The 24,103-nt window shown below is 40.5% G+C and overlaps 1 protein-coding gene across 1 annotated transcript; it reads right to left on the reverse strand.

Moving 5' to 3' along the window:
* Positions 1 to 6,323: 6,323 nt before the first annotated feature.
* ZFPM2 (zinc finger protein, FOG family member 2) lies at positions 6,324 to 23,870 on the reverse strand (the record flags this gene model as incomplete). Its single annotated transcript, XM_080801630.1, has 6 exons — positions 6,324 to 9,913; positions 12,870 to 13,094; positions 16,613 to 16,819; positions 18,023 to 18,077; positions 19,181 to 19,282; positions 23,697 to 23,870. The coding sequence occupies 6 exons, from the start codon at positions 23,868 to 23,870 to the stop codon at positions 7,422 to 7,424; spliced, it is 3,255 nt and encodes a 1,084-aa protein (XP_080657756.1). The 3' UTR covers positions 6,324 to 7,421.
* Positions 23,871 to 24,103: the final 233 nt, after the last annotated feature.

Below are 24,103 nucleotides of genomic sequence, written 5' to 3' on the forward strand. Positions count from 1 at the left end.
TTAATTATAGCTTTTTAAAAACGATTTTATTTATTTGAGAGAGGGAAAGAGAGGGAGCACAAGCAGGGGGAGGGGCTGAGGGAGAGGGACAAGCAGGGTACCTGATGCAGGGCTCCATCCCAGGACCCTGAGATAGTGACCTGAGCCGCAGGCAGATGCCCAACCGACTGAGCCACCCAGATGCCCCTATAGTGGTTTTAACATAGGTCCACAAATGTTTGGATGCTTCTCCCTTCAGGTACTAGAGCTTAATTCCCTATCCTTGGGATGGACCAGATTTAGTGATTTACCTTTCATGAACAGAGAGTGGAAAGGGGGGAAAAAAGGTAATGGTACAGTGGAGAACATGGCATATACAATCTTAGTCAAGTGGTCAAGCTTAACATCACCAGAGATAAGTTGGGCTAATATCAGGTATCCCCAGTGAGAAGCATTTTACCTTTCTGCTATCCACCCCCACCCCCAAACTCTGGCTCCAGACCAATCATTAAAAAACTCAGAAAAACTGAAATCAAGGAACATCCTACAAAGCATCTGACCAGTAGTCTTCAAAAGTTTCAAAGTCATAGAAAATATATATAATATAGATAGTATAATCTCAGAAAAAAATTGTCAGAGATACTCTTATTTTTCTATTTTTAATCAAAATGTGCAAATATGTTGGTCCATATATCCACAGAAGGCCTATTTTTGTTTCAATTTAACTACCCTCTTTTGGCAAATATACTTTAAAGCAAAACTATCACATAATTTGTCTTGTTTTCTGAATATAGATAATGGAAGATCATAAACCTTCTTATTTTATTCCCTTGTAATAGAAAATAAAAATTTATCCACTTACAAATGGAAGCTCCAACAAAAGAGCATTCCCCAAAGTTGAGATAATACAAAATGCGATTATAGGATTTAAAAATTAAATCTTGGACACTGTTTTAACTCTTAATGTTTAACAGATTTAGACTCCTGATTTTGTATGATAAATTTCATGTATTTTTTGTAGCTTCTCTGAAAACATTTGATACTCCATTCATTGAATATATTGAATAAAGAGTTCCAAATTGTTTTGATTAAAATGCAAACAAAATTCAAAGGAATTGGCAAAAGAAAAAAAAAGATCAATACCATTATATAACATACATGTGGGTATACAAAATATTTCTTCAAATTAATAACTCAAACATTGCTAAAATCTGATTGTTGATGGGAAGCAAAGAGAAACGGAATTTGGCAATACAATTATTGTTTTGCATTCAACATAAGTTTTACCATGAAAATCTTGTTCAACTACTCTAACGATGTGTATTTACACATATATACGTATGTATTCAAATGAAGTTAAATTATTAATTAAATTAATCCATTGCATTTAATTTAAATTAAGAGTATATCTCTCTATATTTCAATTTCCCCAACTCTGACTTCTATTTCAATTGATAAGAGTACTGTCACTTATTTTGAAAAATTCTAAACTGTATGTGCACTGGTCAGGTTTCAATAATGAACTTGATATGGCTCAGCCATTGGATTGAAATGAAAAGCCATGCTTTCTAGAGTAATGCATACGTACCCTCCACAGCTGTGCCTATGAATCATAATCTTCAGGCCCAATCAGCTAGGTAACGAATGACTGAATCCGAAGTCAATGAGAACAATTCTTGAGCAGATTTCTGTGATTGTTTTTGTGTGGTTTATCTCAACACCTTCCTTGGTGAATGGCAGGTGTCCAAAAATAATTTTAGGAATCCCACAGTCATTATCTAGCTTTCCTGAAAAAGGCAAACTTCAGTTGTTAGTGTTTTACATTATATCTGATATTTTGTTTTAAGCATTTTGTCGTGAAAATGACAGGTTGCCACATAAAAATATGTCACCTAACAACAAAATAATTGCCTATATATTTATATCATATATGACCATATACTCCATGATAAAACCAGAGTAACCAGCGGATTCAGACTATTATCTACCTGTATCTTCAACAATGAGATAACCACCCTGCTACTTTCAGGGTGTACTATACTGAAAGCAGGAATTCCTCCCATTTTTCACAGATTTCATCATCTGGTGGGGCTTTGGGCATCTTGGTGGTCAGAGCACAGTTATACCCAACAGTTTGTGGGGGTAGTAGCTCCAAAATCTTCTCCCACAACTACTGAAAGGCAGAAAGAAGTCTTAAGTTGTTCCTAGATGTTTCTCTCCAAATGTGCTTTATCCTACAGTGTCTTAGGTGTGTCCTTGAAAAGAAGGTGTTGGTTCCATTGCATCTGGAAAAGGGTCAATGCAAAAGACAGGTTACCTCTGATCGTCTTTCAGCTTTAACCATATGTTAAAGAGAAAGCGTGAGAATGATTCTAACCATATGTTAAAGAGAAAACATAAGAATGTCCCTGGACATTCTTATTTTGATACAACTATTGGTAATAATTAATAATAATAATAATAATAATGATACTATGAAAAATTTGAGATCAATTCTTAAGCCAGGCCGGAAAAGTCCCAGGCAGAATGAGACAAATGAATACCATAACTCAGGCAACTCTAGTGTCGGTGGGCAATATAATGCTGTCAGGCTGACTTGCAAAATGATTATAAGGGATTTGGCTTGACGTAGAGAGAGTGGGAACCAGGGCCTCATGGAAAAGGGGAGCAAAAGGCTTTAAGGCAGACAACTGGACTCCAGACTCGGCTCTAACGGCTCTGTCATTTGGGGAACTCACTCCACGGCTCTAAGCCTCAGTTTGTTTGTTGGTAAACTAGTAATTGTAGGATTGATGAGGCAGGGATGGCACGGCTCCACACTACACACGTGTATTATCACATTCCTCTGAACCCTAAATGAAACTGAATCTGCTCCAAGCCTCTATCCATAAGACTGACAGGGAAGTTAATCTGAGCCTTATGCGAACTCCCCCCAACTTCCAGGATTAGGAAATCGATGGATTATTATCCATGACATGTGAGAAGGACCTGTAAATTTCAGGGTCACACTTCCATTCTGAGCACGTTGATGGTTCTTGTCCGAGTCCTTATGTAAGTTGAAAAAGACACATCTGTCGCTTTTGTGACAGGAAAGAGGGAATAATTGGAGGAGCTAAACCATCAAACAAGCTAGAGGGAATGAAAGGCTTAAGTGGAAGGAGTGGCTTTGACAAAGATCAGGGACAGTTCATCCATCGTAGTAGAGGAGGAAGGAATCTGCGTGTCCACACAGGTGTGTCTGTGAGTACCTTGGTAGGAACACCTTCCTGTTAATTCTCTTGAATTTTCTGTGTTTCTCTGGAGATGTGTTCTTACAATTTCTGTGTTGATTTCCTTCATTCTTCGTTCATCTGTATCATCCCCTCTTTCTAACCTAGGCATGATATTGCATATACATTCTTTTATTATATTTTTTATAAATTTTGTGTCCCTGTTATTAATTTTAAAAGACTATTTTTCATCGCTGGGTATTTTTTCATAAGTATAACAACATTGTATTTTATCTACTTGATTGTTTTCTTGAGGGTCATTGAACCCTGATAGGAAAAAAAAAAGTTCTGGATTTAGTGAAAGTCATACACTCACAACATCTGCAACCAACGTATGTCATATGGAAGAAGTCGAGTTGTCGAGTTAATGATTGAAGAAGTGTTGTGAAGCAAAAAGCTCTGACATTCTTCTTTAATATAAAGATAAAAGTCACTTGAAATCAATATATTATTTGCATGCAAAATGGGGCTGCTAGGTTCTTGAAAACAGTTTATTTTCTTTCAATCCTATGTATTCTATTAATACACTGGACAAACTCTTTTTTCTAGATAGCGCTAAAGTAAACTTTCACCCAGCCCGTGTCTGTTTTTTTATGATTCTCTGAGTTAATAACGTTTACTGTGTCCCAGACAGATATATGCCTTGGTGCAGGGTTTTTATCAGACCCCATTCTGCCTCATGATTGGGTTCCGAGTGATCGGTGGAGAGTTCTTAGTTAGATGCCATATTCTTTATGGATATCAGCAATGTTTGTTAATAACATTCATGTCTCAATCAAGTTCCAGGATATTTAATAGTTTGGGTATAACAGTTTCTGCCGTGCTGCTACACATTTGTAGAGTCCAGCAGGGAGACGTAACAAAATAAACTTCTGTTGTTTTAAGCCACCAAGCTTGTGGTAATTTGTTACGGCAGTCATGAGAAACTAATATGCTTTTTCTCTATCTCCAGAGATTGTTTGAGCTAGACTTAATATATCAGAGGGAGAAAAAGTAGCTGGAATTTTCACCGCATGCCCGAATATTATCCTTCTGGCTTGGCAGAGAAAGGAACATGATGTGGAAAGGTAACCTGAGAGTAAGACTCATGGGTCTGGGTCTCAACCCATTGCCTTTGTGACTTTGGGCACTTAAATTCTGACCCTTAGTTTTTGCCTGGAAATGAGAGGGCTCCATCTGATTAAAAGATTTTCAAATATTGTTCCCAGGTTCCATAATGACTTCATTTTTTTAGTTTTAATTTCAATGCTAACACACATATACTGAGTTATTTTTATTTTATTTTTTTAAAGATTTTTATTTATTTATTTGAGAGAGAGAGAGAGAGAGAGAGATCACAAGTAGGCAGAGAGGCAGGTAGAGAGTGAGGGGGAACCAGGCTCTCTGCTGAGCAGAAAGCCCGATGCGGGGCTCGATCCCAGGACCCTGAGATCATGACCTGAGCCGAAAGCAGAGGCTTTAACACACTGAGCCACCCAGGCGCCCCCTGAATTATTTTTAAATCGTAATAATTTTAAAACCTGGAATGTGTTATATAGCAACCCTTGACGACCAATTGAGTGTTATATAGCAACCCTTGAAGACCAATTGAGTGTTAAATTCTGCTACCACAGAATACTGCTTCCCAACCCTCCCCCCATATTTAATTCAGTGAGTTTCAGCTGTGGTCAGAGGAGGACAACAGAGAATAGCTCAGGGTTGCTTTGCCAAAAAGCCTGAGAAATCCAGGCCCTCCTTCAGATATTCTGATTTAGTAGATTTTAGTGCTCCGTAGAGGATTTAAATACCACAATCTAAAGAACCAATATAAACTGTCATTCTCTTTACCACCCTCCCCCCTTCCCCCAGACCCTTCAACTGGTGCTAATATTCTGACCCAGCGTTGTATTGTTGAATACAGTGTTTCCATCAGTGAGGGTTGAAGACCTTGGGTTTTCTCCCTGATTAGGTCTTCGATATCTGTTAAAGTATAAGCATGTACCTAAACTTGTCCTTCATTCACTCAGTGTTTGTCCCACTAGTCTCCATGAGGACCATTGCTACGGCCTTTTCTAATAAATCTCCCTCTCTAGCTTCCAGGGCTCACATTTCACCATCACTGTTCCCGAACGCAATTTTCCTTTCATGACTCTAGGTAGGAGGCAATGTGTGAACCCGTAAGGTTCAGCCTGGCATTCAGGGTCTTGTGAGACCAGATCTTTATTTATACTCCTGTTTTCTTCTACTTTCCAATCTGAGCCCTCTTCCTTTGAAGAGTTGTTATTCACTCTTCTCCATCACATGCTACTTTCATGCTACCATTTACAACTGATCTCTACATGCAGAAACCCATTTTCTTCCTCTGTGCTCTTCAGGGTCTAGCCGTGGTCTGAGCGCCACTATTTCAGCCTCTGCCATCAATTTCCTTCTATGAAGGGCTATTGGAACTCATTTCCAACTATACGAACAATTTCGGAAATATTCCTTCAGTTATAACACATAAATATTTCAGGGTAAAAATCTAGGATCTTTTGTGAATTGCAGGCATGAAATTTGTATGTCTTTACTCCTCAGAATCACTTGACCATATAACTTCACTGCTCCTTCAAATGCAAGCCTCCCTCTCTGTTAAACTTCATTTAAAAGTTGGGTGCATTTGATCAGCAACTGTTACAATTCTTGTGCCTAGTTTTACAAATCTTTTAGATGCATGAAATTGTTCTTTTTCTGTGCTACAGTGGTGGGGGCGGTGGGTAGAGAACAGAAAGATAGTGCTTGTTATATATAGTTGTAATGGAAAATTTTCTAGTTCCATAGGTTGGAGTCTCCTACTCATTTAATATAATGAGTTATATTAATCAGGTGCATATAATGGAAAATCGATTCCTTTTATTGATTTGCCATCACGTTACTATGTGTGTGTGTGTGTGTGTGTGTGTGTACCTATATATACACAAATGTTACTATACACACACATATGTATATGGTATATTCCGTTATTCAGTGCTATTTTGAACCTATTCTCATCACAAAGAATAGGTATATAGACTTTACTTTGTATTTTAAAGAAAAAAAATGTATGCCAAACTTCTCCAACAATCTGGAATTTTATTCCATCCATATACATGCATAGTAACAACATTTGTTGAGAAATTATTTCTATCAGAAGTAGAACATTATCTTTGTGATCACCAGGTGCAGTATTGCTACTCATATTTAAATAGATCTTATATATGAATTAAATTCATACTTGCAGCATTGAGTTTAGGGTTTCGATTTAGACTGTGCCTTTCAAAAGATAAAACTGATTAATACTACCTTATTACTTACAATACTGCTTCCAGTAATTTTGTTCATTCTTTATAAAGTATTGCATTTAACAGCAAAGGTTTAAAAATTGAGACAGAGCTGCATCAGCGAAAGAAAATACAGGTACTATACAAGAAAAAAATTGCCATCTTCATTTAACATACATGTTTAAGATTAAGAAAATGGACAGAAACATACAGCTACATACAAATGCAAAGCCTAGTGACTAAGAGACTGTATCTGCTAAAATATAAAGTGCAAACAGAGCCTGATTATCCAAGAATTGAAATCTTAAGGCGAACTTATAGCATGTGTATTTAGAACATCTTTGCAAGTTATATTTTAGCATATACATATATCTGCAACAGCATAGAAGAAGAAATCAAGGTACACAAGTGCTTTTGAAGCTATTTCTAAAATGCTTTTCTGTATTGTTCGTGACTATTTTCTTTAAAATCTACTATACAGTGCAAACCATATGTGCTACACAATAACTATACAATAACATTACAAATGACTTTAATATAAAGTTTTTAAATAAAAAATAACATAACCACAGCTATGAATACTGCTGGTAAAATAAATTAATTTCTTTTTGAAAATGGCACCAATAATACACTTTACTAATGGACTGTAATGGAATTACACCTTAAGTCTTCAACTCAGCCTTAAAGAACTATCTCCTGATTGCGCAGATGTAATTCAAACAGCTTTTGTTTTTGTTTTCTGTTTCTTTGTGTGTGTTTTGTGTGTGCGTGTGTTCGTTTTTTGTTTTTTGTGGTTTTTTGTTGCTGTTTTTGTTGTTGTTATTGTTTTCTGGACTGGGTAGAACGACATACTAAACACTGGTACCCAAGGTGACTGGTGTTCATTTATGAAGTTATCTCATTTGACATGTTCCGCCGCATGTGATGAACAATAAAACTTCTTGTGAGTTATAAAGTTTGAGAGGTTGTTGAACTGAATATCACACAGCCGGCAGTATTTCCCACTGGTGGGAGCCTGGGTGGAGCCATTCACCCCTTTCGCTATACTAGACAACTGGTCCTCTGCAGAAGGAATTCCCGGTGAGACATTCTCGTTTGTGGCCAATGGGTTCTCAGAGATCCAGGATGGAGATTTGTGGCCATCTTCATGCTGAGGATTCTGGGAAATGTTCTCTTGCTGCGGGTTGGCGGCGGGTCTGTCATCTTGCTTCAGTCCACCATTGACTATGACCATGCCTCTGTTTTTGGGCAGCAGCGGCAGGGAATCTTTCTTCGGCACAGCACAGCCGTTGGAGGAAGCCTGGCCTTTCGGAGATTCATTTTCCGCGTTTGTGCTTTGCTCTAGGTCAGTGTTATGGATGACGAGAGACCCAGAAATGTAATCACTTGGCTTTATTCCATAGTATGGAGAAAGCTGGTCAGCTCCCTTTGCCTTCTTTATTGCTCCGGGGTAAAGGCATTGGGGAAGAAACAAATGTTTGTTTTCTTCTTTTGTGGCAATGAGCTGAGCAGCTTCACTAAAGACTTTCAGGCCTTGCAGGGTGGCTAAGTGGGAGGAAAATAAGTTTCCGTTAGAGGAAGGCTGCTTCAGATTCCCGTTTTTCTCACATTTTATGATGCTCCGTTCGTAGCTGACATCGGGGCTGTTCCGTTCGCTTTCTGGATTCGGAAATACTTTGCTGTCGAGTTGACCCAAGTCGTTCCGCTGATGTGCTGTGACCGGACAGAAATTCTGCTTGTGGGCCAGATAGTTCTCGACTTTATTGAAGCTGATCTTGCACACGGTGCACTCGTGGTAGTCTAGCAGCCTTTTGGGAGACGTGGTCGTCCGCTCAGACTGGGATAAGCACTTTTTGCTGAGATCTATGGGCACGTCCATCTCGAGGCAGGAAACGCTGGAATGAGTAGTGTCACATTTGGAAACCGGGACACATTTGTTGATCGTCAGGGAAGTTTCCAAGTGCTTGGAGACAATTCCTGGGAAGATATCGCATCTTGGGTGGTAGCACTCTCCTAGCCCTTCGGTGGGTTCTTGAGTGGAGGTACACGGATTGCTGAGGTTGGCGACGTCAAGAAATCGCTGTTGGACCAGGGGAGGCCTCTGCTCCTGTTCAGGTAGGCACATCTCATACATCTTCCTTCGCTTGCGGGTGCGCATGGTTCTCTGCATGGCAGGCACTTTGTTGGAAGCAGACCTCTTGAGTGGAGGGTCGTGGCGCGTAGCACAGTAATACTGTTTGTGGACCATGTATGTTTCATGCCGGCTGAAGGTGATGTTGCAAGCTTCACAGGTAGTCTTATTTGGGTCACTTTCCCCATCCACCAGGGGGACACTGGGATTCTTCACATCAACAGGTTTTCCGTTAATTTTATCATCGTTGCTATTAGAGGTGGAGAGCTTCTTCACTTGGGTGGAAAAGTCCTTGTCGTGGCCCTTCCCATTTGGCCCAATTAAATCTAAAACGGTGGAAGAATTGATGCAGGACGTTTGAAGAAGGGGATTCTCAGGATCAGCAGAATGAGCCGCTGGGTTGAGGAGATTTATGGAGGTTTGACCAGTGTTGGGGCTCACGGCCTCAGGCATCTTTTCTGAAACACCAGGGAACTCTGGGGACTTGGCCATCTGCTGCCATCGGCTGCTGCAGTAATGTTTTTTGTGCACGAGATAATTATCCAAATTATTGAATGTTATGTTACACTCAAAACAAGTAGCCCCCTTGGGCATCAAGGGGCTGTAAATGACGGGAGGGTAGCTACTACTTCCGTGCCTCAGTCGCCGATGGACCAGTTCGGACATCTTGGCTAAGATCTCCGAAGCCTGAGGGACCATGGTGATGTCCTGGGGGAAAGCAAACTGAGAGAGGAAAGGGCCCACGGGGAACGAAGGCCCAACATTAGGCTGAACCGGAGATGAGGCAAGTCTTGGACTCGAGGGCTCAGACTTTATTTTCGTGTAAGAAAAGCTCTGTTTGTTTGTTGTGGGCTGTATCTCTGGTCTCTGGTTCGTGAGAAAGAGCTGCGTCTTTTTCTCACACTTGTCCAGCTCTGTGTCAGAGCTCGCATCTTTAGTCTGCATGGCCTTCTGGCTCTGGGGGAGTTCGCTCCTGGTCAGCAGGTCTGGCGCCGGCTGTAGGCTGTCTTCCGTCCCGCTTGGAGAGTGTTCTATGTCACTTTCCCTGGGAAGTTTGCCTCCAGGGACATGGAGCTCCTGGTGCTGCAGTAACTCCCTCTGAGTCTGGAAGCCGAAGTGGCAGTGACTGCATCGGAAGGCAGCTTGAGTGAGATGGGAGAACAGGTGTTGGTGGAAGCCGATCACAGAATCGGCGGTGTAGCTACAGACGGTGCATTTTAGACTAGCACCAGGGGGCAGGAATTCTTCCATTTTCACTCCTGGAGAGACACACAAAATAAGAATACTGAGAACCGTATGCATCAGCTTTCTAATGATAAGAACCTTTACGCCGCACGAATGAGCTGAAATCTTTCAGCATCGCGCTTGTGATATTAGCTTTTCTCTTGTGACATCCTTTGTCGGGTGTCATCATAGTGCTAACACCTCATAGCTTCCAGAGAACGTTTGAGTGTGTCATTGGATCACAGCGGGACAATCCTCACTGTCTCCATCTTCCAGGTCAGGAAACAAATTCAAGGAAATCAAGGGAATGGATTATGGTACTAAAGCGATTCGATGACAGAGCCATGTTCAAACCTCAGATTTTATAATTTCTAATCGGAGGACCTGCTTATTACAAAACCATGCTCTGCATTAGGAAGAAGCAGGAATACATTAGAGTTGATATTGATAAACTGTGTGCAAATCAAGTAACTCTTAGAGCACTAGATTAGGTATTTATTCAAAAGAATCCAAGAAGGAACCATTTGGTAAAGTGATTTATAACCTCCTAATTTATCTTTGGTACAAATCTAGAATTTTATGCATTGGTTTTGCTGAACATGGTTTATCTCTATCCAGGGCCGATATTCAGCAGGTGGACACCAGTACACTCACACAGTCGTTTAGGACAGAACTCCGTGTGGACTGACCACGGCCTGTTTCTAGTCAGTTATAAAATATTTTGAATATCACCAGTGACTGGTGAGGAAACTTCACTGTGAGGTTCTGATTTATAAGAAACACATATATAGTCATTCATATTTGTTAATCTTTGACCGGGCTTCCTGGTTTGCAGCTCCTTAAATCCTCGGAATTTCCTATGATAAGAGCAATAAAAGTATTTTTGTTATGTTAATGAAATGACTTTTAGAAAGCCCTTAGGTTACTTAAGGGTAGGGTTAGTTTCATTGAGAAACAATCTTGTAATTAGAGGGTTTGAATTTTTAGCCCCTCCTCCCCAATCTCTGGAGATTGAGTTTAAATTGCCAACACCCATATTTAATCAATCATGCCTATGTAATGAAGTCTCCCTAAAAACCTGAAATGATGGGGTTCAACAAGAGATTCTCAGTTGGCTCGAGGAGAATGGCAGCCTGGGAGTGGGCACGGAAGCTTCTCATCCTCTCCTCGTACCTTGCTCTAGGCATGTCTTCCATCTTGCTGTTCCTAAATCATTACCTTTTATAATAAACCGGTAATCTAGTAGGTAAATGGGCTCCTTGGGTTCTGTGAGCCACTCTAGCAAATTAATTGAACCCCAAGAAGGGCTCTTAGCAACCTCTGATTTACAGCTAGTCGGTGGGAAGATCAGGTTAACAACTTGGGTTTCTACTGGCATCTGAAGTTGGGGCAGGGGGCTGACCCCTTAATCTGGAAAATCTGATGCTGTCTCCAGGTGATAGTATCAGAATTGAGTTAAACTGTAGGACACCCACTTGGTATCTGGATGATTGTTTGGTAGTTATGGGGGAAATGCCCCCCCCCCACCATGTATGGGAATTAAGATCTGGACACTTTAACTCACTAAGGTCAACTCTAGTTCCCATTTGTTGACATATGGCTAAATCAGGCATGGCTCTTGCCCTCTGCACTTTAGACTAAAATGAGACCTGCCTTTTATATTTATAAGCTGAAAACATGGTAGAAAAAACCTAGTCCTATAGCAAAAAAAGGGGACATATTAGTCCTTTTCTCCTTAACGGATTCAATACTCATTCTTCTATTTAGCTGAGAAGTACCTTGCTCTCTCCTTTTTGTTTTGTAAATGACTAGCTACTCACTGTCTGAGACAACTGACCTATTTCTGCTTCCTCTGCTTTATCACCTACAAAAAGATGGCTCATTTGTAGGGAAAGGAAAGAGAATGACTAGAAAGGAAATTGCCAGTTTTACAGGTTCAAAGACAAAAGCTTGCACTGTACTAGGGCACTGGAGGTTGGAATTAGTGTTGTGTTTTGTTTTTTTTTTTTAACTCAGCACCTATTTCAGGTTTTTGGTTTTTTGTTTTTTTTTTAAATTATTCAACTTAAGCAAAAACAGTGAGGAAGTCACCCAGCAGTACCTTCTAAGTTTTGTATTATGGATGCGGAAGAACTGACACCCAAACCTTGGTTTGTCCTATTTACAAATGTTCCTAGCAGTATCTAGGGTTAATATAATTCTGTACATTTGGTTAACTTGTTTTTTAAAAATATAGGAACGAATTAGAATGAATGTGATAATACTAACAATAATTGGGTACATAATTCCGGAGTAAAATGGGGACAATTACCACTGTGCTGTTAAAGAGTGAGGTAAAAAAATAAATAAATAAAAATAAAATAAAATAAAAATTTTTTTAGCCTAATTTTTCTTAAGGAATTTAAAAACGTTACACTAAAAGTGGCTTTATGTCATAGAGATCAACTAAGCTGTTCTGCGTGTTCTGGAAGTCAAGAGCGTTTTACAGATTCGTATTTAAAAGTTAATTTCTCTCAAGTGTGATTTTAATTGGATCTATCAAAATTAACAGTGTTATTTCAATTCCGCAGATACTTATTTTTATGTACCTACTATTTATCCCTTACCATGTGGGAAATAATATGGTCAGTTTCCAAAGATCACTTGACACTTAAATCAATGAATATTAATGACAACATACAAAGGGTATTGAGAGTTTATTTCTGAAATGGTGCTGTTTAAAAAAATAAAAAAAAGAATGATTTGGCCTGCAGTCTGAGTACTGTCATTGTTAGGAAAGAATTCAGACCCAAGTCTTTTGAGTAGGATATATTGATTGTAAGTGACATAAAATCACAGTCAGCTGGTCCAGCAAGTTCGATTTTGATTTTATAGCTAGATGCAGTTACATAGATGTGGGATTATATATGTTTGCATATGTGAATATGGGAATGTATGTAGAGAAACAGTAGAGTCTCCCAGAGCAAAAGCAGCAACAATGGAAGCACTTACCACTGTGCGAGTTCAGGTGCATTTCTAGTGCTCGGGCATTTGAAAAGCTCTTGGTGCACTGCGGGAAGGGGCACAGGCTGGAAATCTGAGGAGCACTGTCTTCAGTCTCTTCTGACACCGGAGCCGCTTCCCTTTGCCTCCCACTGCAATAGTACATCAAATGGGCTTGCAGATTCCGCTCGCTTCGATACCAGATGCCACAAGACTTGCAAGGAAATATATCCTCTGCGGGCGAAAACACAGGGACACATTAGCTGCTGCCCATTTGGAACCAGCCCTGAGTGAAGCGGCATTTAGTTCAGTGTTTCTCAGAGACTGCTCTCAGGTTCAGAATTAGGCGATCAGACAGTGACGAGTGCCGTCTTGGGTGCCGTTCCACAGCCCAGGACTGAGCTTTTAAAGCAATGTTTCACCCCGTGCAATTTACCTTCCCACAGACTCTTCGGAAAATGGTACTGTAGGAGGCTCCAACAGGAAAAGCGCAGGAGATTAATTTTAAGTTGTTTACAGTGTATTTAGGGTTTAGAAAAATATGCATTTATAAATAGCAATGTGAAATGGCTTATCTGATTGACTAAAAGGCAAGGATCTGATAGCTGTACTAAAGTTAGCCCTGACGCCAGCTCCTGACATCATTCGTTCATTTAATAAATTAATTAGAGAATGTCTACTCTATGCTAGAGACTCTATGCTGTGTTGGGTGTAAAACAAAATGAAAGACCAAAAAGCAGTCATCAGGGATCTTACGGTCTCCTGGGGGGATGAGTAAGGGTCAGATAATTACATTAGGCTACAGTGAGCAGGCTGATGGAGGCATCTGATGAGTGCTTGGGGTGTGACACTAGGTGGTGAGAGGACTGAAGGAAGGACAGGGTCAGAGAAGGATTCAAAGGGAACATAATGACATGCCCTAGCTGAGTGGTGAAGAATGAGATTCTTAAGTAGTGAAGAATGTAAGTGAAGAATGAGATTTTGTAAGAAGAGGGTTGGGTCTTAACTGCACAGCCCAGGGGAAGGCATGGGAGCCTCAGAGAGGGACTGGGGGAGGGCTGGGAGGCTCTTCCGGACTGGCGAGGCACAGGATAGGGACTGGAAGAGATAAGGTTGGAGGAGGCAGGAGTAGTGATCAAAGACCCTGTAGGCTCTCTTAAGAAGTTTAGATTTTTATCTCAATGATTATGGAGAATCATTGAATCCTTGTAAGCTAGAGATGGGCAGAATCAGATATTATGGAATTACAACAGTGAAGTAGAGTTTTGAAGGTAGTGAATTTGGAAGGAAGACACGACTGGGAGGAGGCAGTTGCAATAATCTAGGTGAAATATGACAGAGTTTGAGTTGTAAGTCACGCTAGGATATTTTTGTCTATATTTTGCATGTATTTACTCATGGAAATTTTCTCCACGTATGTGTTTTCCCCTTTATCTATTTATAGGCAAGGAAACCGAGATTGGGTAACTTGCCCATGATCATGCAAGTGGGTGAACTGGGATGGGACCCTAGTGGGAGAACTCTTCCATATCAGTGACAAGGGAGCCACAGAGGAAGGAAAGTTATATTGAGGATGTAGAATTGACTAGGAGTGATGACCGCTACTTTGCAATTAGATGCTAGAGTGGAAGGTAAGATCTCTTCAATGGCCAGGCTTCTTGTGAGCATTCCTGTGTAACGGTTTCATTCAGCTCTATAGGGAGCAGATGACAGACAGGTAAGGAGGTCAGGCAAGGACAGGTATGGGGAGACCAAATCTGACCCAGTGTTGTTGTGCAAACCTGGCACTTTGTAGTGAAAGGGAGCATGCCAGATAACACTGGAAATTGGGGTTAATCCAGGCAAACTGAGACATATGGCTGCGTTAGATATGTGGGACTAGATATTCCTGTAAGAAATACAGGGAATATAGGGAAGGTGACAACAGAGGTCTAAAACTCAGAAGAAACAGCTATATGTGAGATTTGTGAATTGTTAATACAGAGTTGGTGATGGAAGCCATGATAGTGAAGGAGATGGCTCAGGGAGAGTGCGTTAAAGCAGATAAGGAGGAAACTGAGGACCAAATTCTAATGAATGAGAAGTAAGGACAGAAAGTACAATATAGAATTTCAAAATAAAATTTGGTTGTAAGATTACATCCTACTGCTGTTTATTATTTTAGCTCTTCCCACCAATTCAGAGGGCCATACTGCTTTGTGTAGTGTCTATTTAAGCAAGATGAGTTTTAACTGATTAGCTCATTTCAGAATGAAACCAAAGACCGTATGCATCTATGCTGATTTATTTGGGATCAATAGTTATCCTGCTATAGAAAGCAAACACAGTATAATCTCAAATATAATTAAAAATCACATTCACACATTGGAGCTTCAAAATAATTTAAGGTACTCTCAGTATTCCTAGTAACAAAACTCATTTGCTTCAAATTCAAAGTTTGACCTATATTATTTCAAGTTCCTCACTACCAGAATCAAAGTAAAGATCCAGTAAAAGAAAATAACTACATTTACATGAAGGAAATCCCAAAATATTACCTCAGGCTAGGGGTACTAGATCCAATGTTTGGAAATACAGTAATTTCAGATACACTCGAGAATCTTTAAAGGCTACTGTGACAGCAAGAACATAATTATTGTTGCATATTTATTTTTAAAATATCAAGACATCATGACAGTATCTATAATTCTGCATCATTCAGTCTTAGGAATTTTCAGGGACATTTTTGATTAAATGCAATACCTCACTTAGCTACTGGTTTGGAATGTATTCTCCTCTTACGATATGACTGGTATTCATGTTTTCTCACAGAGCTAGATAAAAACAGAGCTGAGTCTAGAACTCAGACCTAGGGACTCCCGGACCACTGATTTTCTGTCCTATAAAGTGTCCCTCTGTGTGTTCAAGGAATACAGCTAGGTTCACTAGTCATTTTAACAAAATGTAATTACAAAGGCATATTTGCCAGAGTATACAAAGCATATTTTTATTTTTTTTAAGATTTTATTTATTTATTTGACAGAGAGAGATCACAAGTAGGCAGAGAGGCAGACAGAGAGAGAGGGGGAAGCAGACTCCTGCTGAGCAGAGAGCCTGATGTGGGGCTCGATCCCAGGACCCTGAGATCATGACCTGAGCCAAAGGCAGAGGCTTAACCCACTGAGCCACCCAGGCACCCCATACAAAGTATATTTTTAAATTCTCCATGCATGTATGGAGTTCTCCAGCTCATATGTATTTTTCTCTATTTTCCTATGTTTCTTTTTTGTTTTTGTCGTCGTATTAGCTGATGTCTTGATTTACCCAGGCTGTACTTCCTCTTTATTAATAAACCTAATCACAATTTGATTACTTCCTTTTTCCTTTTTTTTTAAAGTTTCTAACTCTATAGTCCTTAAGGAATTCCACAGCCATTCTACTAAAGCATCAATGAAAGCTATTCGATCTCTCATAGCTAAGTAGCCTTGAATGTTGTTCAACTAGTTTAGAAAGTCAGTTTGTGTGTGTGTGTGTGACATTCAGGAATCCAACCTGAAATGAATGAATTGTCCTTTTCATACTCTCATGAGAAACAATCACACACACACACACACACACACACACACACACAGTTAGAGAAGATAAAATGAAATCACAACACTGGAGAAGAAAGTCCATCCCTGGTTGCCTGCTGGTAGACATTTTTTTTTCTCCCATAAATACCCATCAGCACTGCAAAGCTCTTGGACAGGGCTACTGCCCGCGGCACTTACTATTGACAATAGCCGTGGGCAGAATGGAAGCCATGGCAGCTTGCTGAGGAAGCAGCTGAATGGAGTCCAGCAGGCGCGCAGGGTACATCCCTTCTGCAAGAGTCATCTGACTGGCAGCTTGTAGCCTTGAGTCGAAATCCACCACAAAGGCAATTAGCTCTTCTCCCTCAGAGATGGCCTTCGTAGTGGTGCACCAGAGCTGACCCCCTGTGAAGGAGAGAGAAGAAAGAGAAAGAGAACGACTTAGGACAACTCCAGCCTGCCACACACCGGATTGATGGCAACGGCATCTTCTGGTTTTCACATCACTTTCTACTGGGGGAGAGCGATGGAGACCAGGGCTGTCCTCCTCTTCCCTCCTGGGTGGAAAACCGCACGCCTAGCATGAAATGAACTCTTCAGTGGCCAATAGTAGGAGAGAACTAAGAACCCAGAACAGACATCATTTGTGGAGAGTTTTTTGGGAACCGTGTGGCTTCTGGGGTTTGCCTTAACCATTACCCGTGCGAAGACATGGCCTCCTGCTTACCGAGAGGCCTGGTAGGGATCCAGCCGCAGGAATTTATTGCGGGCGAGCCTTTGCCGTTACTCTTTCTGTACCTTGTGGAAGTAAAAAGTTATTTCTTCTTCTCTCCCTCCCTTCCCCACTCTCTTTCCTCCCAACATACCCACATGCCGAAAACAAAACAAAACAAAGTATGCGAACGCTCCTAAAATTTAGAGTTAAAATGACACTCAAGCTAGTTCTACTCTCCTTACGTCTGCTGCCATTTTTCTTTCTTTCTTTTTTTTTTTTTTCTGGCTTAGTGATCTTTACTTATATAATATTCCTTATAATGCAGCTTCTTTATCTCCATTTACCCTGATTGAACTTCCGGAAAAGAAGATATGCCACAGATCCTTTTCAAAAGGCTTATTTAAATAAAGATTTGTTTAAATGAAAAGAACCCTTTCTTCAAATACTAAGATATACTCTGGCTCTGCACTTCAAAATGATCATGTGTGGTGCATTAAAAAGAAAATTAACTATGCAAGTACATCTTCTAATGTATTGGAACGCGATAGCGTATGCTCATTTATTTAACATGTTTAGACAGGCAAAGCACTTATATTTTGTTATCTACACTCTCAGGCCTAGATACGTATCCTGTACAGTTATGCCTGAAATAACGTGGCATACTTGATATGTTATAAAGCTTTTTTTTTCTCATTGTGTATATATTGCAGAGCTATATATTGTACTCATTAAGGAAGCAAAATTTGTACCCATTCTGATAAGTAATATTGCTCTGTTTATCTTTCAGCATAACTGTCTCTTCAACTGCACTTCATTTCCTCCATCCTTAAATAGATCATAGTTTTTAAACAACTTGTGGTAAAAATCTGCTGGAAAAGATAACAACACCATACGAGATGGCAGAGTCGCCCAGAAGAATCGGGACACTTCCAGAGAAACCTCGGACAGCTAATTACACCAGCGGATGACGTCTTAAAGGTAAGCAAACAGAACACCCTCCAGGACAGTACAAGTCTGTGAAAAAATACAGCTCAGATTACGTACCTCGAATGTGTGCGAAAAGTTGCAAAGTAAAACCCAAATGTACCAAAAGTAAAACCCAAATCTACCAAAAGGCTAGAAAAAAAATTTTGTTGTTCCACTTTGACTCTTAACGGATCTGAAAGCATCCAAGTTTCGCAAAGTTGAAGAACAGATTCGATTTGGTGCTGACTTATTTCTTTACAAATAGAAAAGCTAAGTGGCATTTCTGTGCAAGTGGCTGAGCCCGGCTCGGTGGCGGTGTGTCTGCCAGAGCCCGTTCCTCCCCCAGGAAGCCTTCTGCGTTCAGCGGCTCAGCCTTCTCTGATGTGCATACAGATCCAAACTACTTACAGCTGTAGACAAGGTAATCATTCGCACCTTATCTTTCCTCTGGGGTATAGTTTATTAAGTGAGTCTTTGTAGAGGAGAGGTGGGGCGGGCAAAGCAAGGCACGACAGCCCAGGTTTCCTTCCTCGCCAGCTCTTTGGGAGTCCCCGGATTTCAGGGCTGAACTGAAGGACTTCCTTTATTGGTAATATGTCACCCCTTTTGAGAAATTTACATTTTTAGCAAATCCAGCTATGGGTATCTTTCGCAAAAGGAAAGGTTTGGACTCAGGTTCCCAGGAGAAACAGATTTTAGAGAAGGTGCCATGCATAGCTAATCTCTCTCCCAGCAGAGACCGATGTAGCAGGATGACTCAGAATCCCTGGGCTCCAACCCTTGACCAGAAAGACCCACTAAGTAAAGCAAATAAAACTCAGGAATATTAAGTGTAATGGAAAGTAAGCAAAAATGATTTTTCTACATGATTAAACAGCCCGGCAATAGTAATATATGTTTTCCGACATACTGAGTCCTGTTTCATATTTTATTATCTTCATCATTTCATCTCATTTTATGGTTTAGAAAAAGCATCTCCTTTAGAAAGGTTGAATTGGGCTGAAAATGTACCAGGTAGACTTAATGAGGAAGTCAGTGGTTCTGGGATTTTAATCTCTCAGATCATTCATTCATCAGCTGTTCACCGAGCTCTCTGCTGTGGGCTGGGCTGGGCTCGCCCGCTTCACAATCAGAATGGACACATAGAGGCGAATGAATGACAAGACCACAGGTGTGGGTGGCATCCCCTAGTGCCAAAGAAAATGTGAGAGGAGCGAATAACGGACACGTCTCAGGGGAGTCAGACAAGCCACCCAAGGTGACTTTTTTACTGACTCATGAAATATAAAGGTAAAATAGCAGAAGTAAGTGTTGTGGGGGGAGCCAGCAGGTCAATCATTGCTGGCAGAGAAAGGGGCACGCATGCCAGGGCAGGATTATGGAAGAGCCTGACTGTCCCGGGAATGGTTCCGAGGCCACCTGGCAGGAGCATGGCATCTGAGGGAGAAAGGGCTGGTCACAGACAGGGGTGTGCTGGAACCAGCCTATACTGGAGTCTAGGACACAATGCACAGCGGTCAGGCATTTTCTGTGCTAGTGGCTATCACACTGGTAACGTGAAATCAGCCACGGTGAGAGTTGCTGCACTTGCCACTGGAATTAGCAAACATTCCATATCAGAGCTCCCCACCCCCCACCCCTGCCAGAAAAGTTGAGCGCAGGGCCAGACAGCTTTGAAAGTAACAGAAAGACAGTTGTGTCTGGCTCCTCATGGTGGGGAGATGGCAAAAAAAAAAAAAAATTTTTTTTTTGAGTGAATAAATGAATAATTATAGTGGCTTTTCTCTCCCAGAAGAAAGATCTCAGGGTCATGAGGACCGGAAACTCGAGGGGGTGGGGAAGGGCGCAGGAATTATCACCCCGAGGGCCATTTGGAGGCTCTTGTACTAGTTCAATTGTGAGAGGTGTAAACTGTGAGGGAGAAAAGGGCCCAGTTCAAGAGAGAGAAAGGGGCTGATTTCCTGAGATGAGGAAGAGGAAGGAAGCTGCTGAAAATAACATGAAGGTTTGGGTCTGGGAAATCAGAAGGCAGGGACGCCATCAACAAGGCAGTAAAGCTGGTGTATTAACAGTGGAATTATACAGACAACAACGAGACAATTGTATTAATTAGGAGCACTTTCTGTGGGCCTAATAAGCTAAGTGGTTTATGTACTTCATCTGTTTTAATCCCGTCAATTTTTCTGGGAGGTAGGTGATATTTTCCTCATTTTAGAGTTGAGAAAATTGAGGCTTGGAGAGGTTAACTAACTTGCCCAAAGCTACACACATGGCCAGTGGCAGAATCATGATTTACGGCTCTGTCTGTCTGACTCCGAAGCCCAGGTGTGCACCCGCATGTCTGTTGTATGTACGTGGGTATATGTGCGTGCAACAGAAATATTGGATTTTGCTTTGAAAATGCAAAGTCTGAAGTCCCTGAGGGGCTTCTGCGTGAATGGATTTAAGGAGGCAGTTAGAATTTGGAGGAGACCTAAGGCTGGAGTAAGAAAAAAAAAAAAAAAAAGATTTTGGATATCATTAGCACATTCTAAATGACTGTGGATGCTCTTTGGATTGATGTGGTAATGCTAGAAGACTACAGAGTGAAAAGAAAAGAAACAGATTGAAATTTGGGAAATCTCAACAACTAAGATGTGGGTAGATGAGAAGTGATCATTTAATGACAAAGTGAGCCGGACACCTGGGTGGCTCAGTTGGTTAGGCATCTGCCTTCACTAGGGTCCTGGAATCGAGTTCTGAGTCAGGCTTCCGGCTCAGCAGAGAGCCTGCTTCTCTCTCTGCCTGCTGCTCCCCCTGCTTGTATGCTCTCTCTCTCTCTGACAGATAAGTAAATAAATAAATAAATACATCTTTAAAAAAAAAAAAAAAAGAGCACGTATTTGGAAAAGTTATAGGGAAACCAAGAGAATGGCACCACAAAAACCAAGGGTTGTCTCTCTGAAACCATTTGGCTGAATTTTTTAAACGGTGAATTTAGAGTACTCAACTTTAGGGAGTCATTTATAGGGAGAGATACATGTCTGGTATTGTAACATGGTTTCAATTATAGATTCCAATGAAATATCCCAAATGTGATTACTAATTGGGGATGTGATCCCTTCTGCAGGATGTATGAGCAATGGAACTGGACAGCCAGGGTATACATTTTGGCTCTGCCACTTACTGTGTGACTTGAACTTGTCACCAAAACACTCTGCAGATCCGTTCCCTCATCCTTGGAAATGGGAATGCTGATAATAGTACTGGATTCACAGTGTTATTGTGGGGATAAAATAAGCTAATAGATGGGACATAAAATAAAAGCCATGTAACTGGTCACAAGTATCCTTTTGGTTTGGTCAGGTTGAGACAATTATTCTCATTTCTCGTCGTCCTGCTAAATCCAAGAAAAGAAATCTCACCAGAAAAGGAAAGAAAGCGTATGAATTTAATGAGCAAATGTATCCTTGCTTCACCGGAGAAAGCCAACCCGTTTTAGAAAAGGAGACTAAAGCTGATCCATTCGTGGATCACATACTGTATCCTGACCAGTTAGAGAAATATTCTCTAGCCCTGAGGAGTTGAGGAGGCAGGAGAGCCAATTTCCTACCCTCAGGTTTTTGGAGCTAGAGTACATACAGCCAACTCCAATTTATAATTAAATAGAAGGACTTCTTATCTGTCTTGATTAAGGAGCAATCCAAGTGCATGCAAAGGCTAAATCATGTTGATAGTTAGCTATTTTGGTGTCTTCATCCTACTGACCTCATGTTCAATGGAAACGAATCAAAGAATGTTACATTTGGCTTTAAAATGAGAACACAACTATCAAAAAACAAAACCCAGAAAATAATAAGTACTGGCAAGGATGTGGAGAAATTGGAACCCTTGTACACAGCTGGTGAGAATGTAAAATGGTGCAGCCACTGGAAAACAGTATGGTAGTTCATTAAAAATTAAAAATAGAATTAACTTACGGTCGAGCAATTCCACTTCTGGATAAATACTCAAAAGAATTGAAAGCAGGGTCTCTAAGATATTTGCATACCTATGTTCATAGCAGCATTATTAAAAATAGTTAAATCATGGAAACAACCCAAGTGTCCATTGACAGATGAATGGATAAGCAAATGGTGGTATATAGATACAATGGAATACTCAGCTGCAAAAAGGAAAGAAATTAAAAAAATACTAAAAAGGAAGGACATTCTGACATATGCTAAAATATGGAATAAATCTGAGGGCATTATACTAAGTGAAATAAACTCGTTACAAAAAGATGAATATTGCACAATTGCGATGCCACTTCCAATAAGGTACTGAGGGTATTCAAAAGCACTGAGAGGGAAAGTGGGCTAGTGGCTGCCAGGGCTGGGGGAAGGGCAAATGGAGAGTTAGTGTTTGATACAGAGTTTCAGTTCTGCCAGATGAAAAGGGTTCTGGAGATGGACCATGGGGATGGTTGCAGGACAATCTCAATGTCTTAATGCCATGGAACTGTACACTTAAAAATGGTTAGGATAGTAGATTTAATGTTATGTCTATTTGACCACAGTAAAAAAAAAAAAAAAAAAAAAAAAGGAAAAAAGGGGAGCACTTTTTTCACTAGAAACACCATTGTGAATCTTGAATATTTGCACAAGTGTTTTTTTGTTTTGTTTTGTTTTGTTTTATTTTGTTTTTAGCCACAGTTAAAGACAGGAATCTCATTTTTATAAAGTGGTTTCCATATGAGATGGTTTAAAACAAGAGAGTAAGTTCTTCTCTCCTGTCAGCTTTCCTAGGGAAGCTACTTTAAAAAACAAAGCATCTTGAAAGTTCAAGTTACTGCTAAGTTGGAGTTGACTGTATTTGGCCACGTTAACTGTTTTCATTTGAATGAATTTTGGATACTTGTGTAGATCTATTTCGAGTGATGTACCTCCTGAGATTTTGTTGACTTGGATTTCTGCTTGTGTTCAGGGCACCAGTGGAGTGTTCTGCCAACAGAAATTTTCTGTGGCTTTCATATACAGTAGTGTGTTTGATGCCCCCAGATTTGAACCAAGTAAATTTTAACATACAAATCCAAACTAACGGCATTATTGATCGGAAAACAAAGAGAGTTATGTAAAGCGGTGGGGTTCTATGTGGCAATATCATATATGCTTAATTGATAAAACTCTCCTAACTTTCTTTGCACAGGCATCAGGAGCAAATGCTCTTGGTGTAAGGGGTTACATATTAATAATAATGAAGCATAGCTGGCATCCCAAGTCCCTGAAAATATATCGGTCCTCAGTGCAAAGACGGACAAGAAAGAGGACTTGACTGGGAGGTGGGTAAGAAACTTCAGTTCTGGTCCTGACTAGATGATCTGTTACTGAGTGGTCCTGGAGAATTGCTTTATGTACCTCATATAAAATTACAGCCTTAGGCTATATATCCTATAGATGATTATTATCAGGTTGTAAACAACTTTTTAAGCCTCTATGACCAATGGGCTAATACTAGTAATAATCACATTTATTAAGCAGTTTCTCTGTGCTACTTAAGGGGACTGGGCTAAGCGCTTCGCAGGCCTTATCTTAATTTCTCCCAAGAAAGCAGTAAGGTGGCTTTTATTTATGCCCATTTTACCGTCATATCATGAGTCTGGAAGTGTAGGTTAGGTGTTCGAAGGTCACATGGATAAAGGGGAATTGGAGGAAAGGAGGAAGGTGTGGATGATGGGATTTGGACAAGGCAGTCTGGCTCTGGATACTGTACTTTGGAAAAACCAGGTGTCCCAAAGGAGTCACAGGGACCGCCCATGTTCACTAACTACACCGTGCCACACTTGATCATTCAGTTTTTGAGGAATTTTAGCAGTTATCTCTCCGAATCAGAAATAAGATGGGTGACTTTATGAGACAGCATCAAGAGGATGACACAGTGATGAGACACAGCTGTTAAGGGCACAGCTATGATCTGGAGCAGAATATCCATATTTGTGGAATAACTTCAGGTTACCTTCTAATAAGACCAGCCAACTCTTAGAAAGCACT

Source organism: Martes martes (assembly GCF_963455335.1).
Source record: "Martes martes genome assembly, chromosome: 4".
Lineage (NCBI taxonomy): Eukaryota > Metazoa > Chordata > Mammalia > Carnivora > Mustelidae > Martes > Martes martes.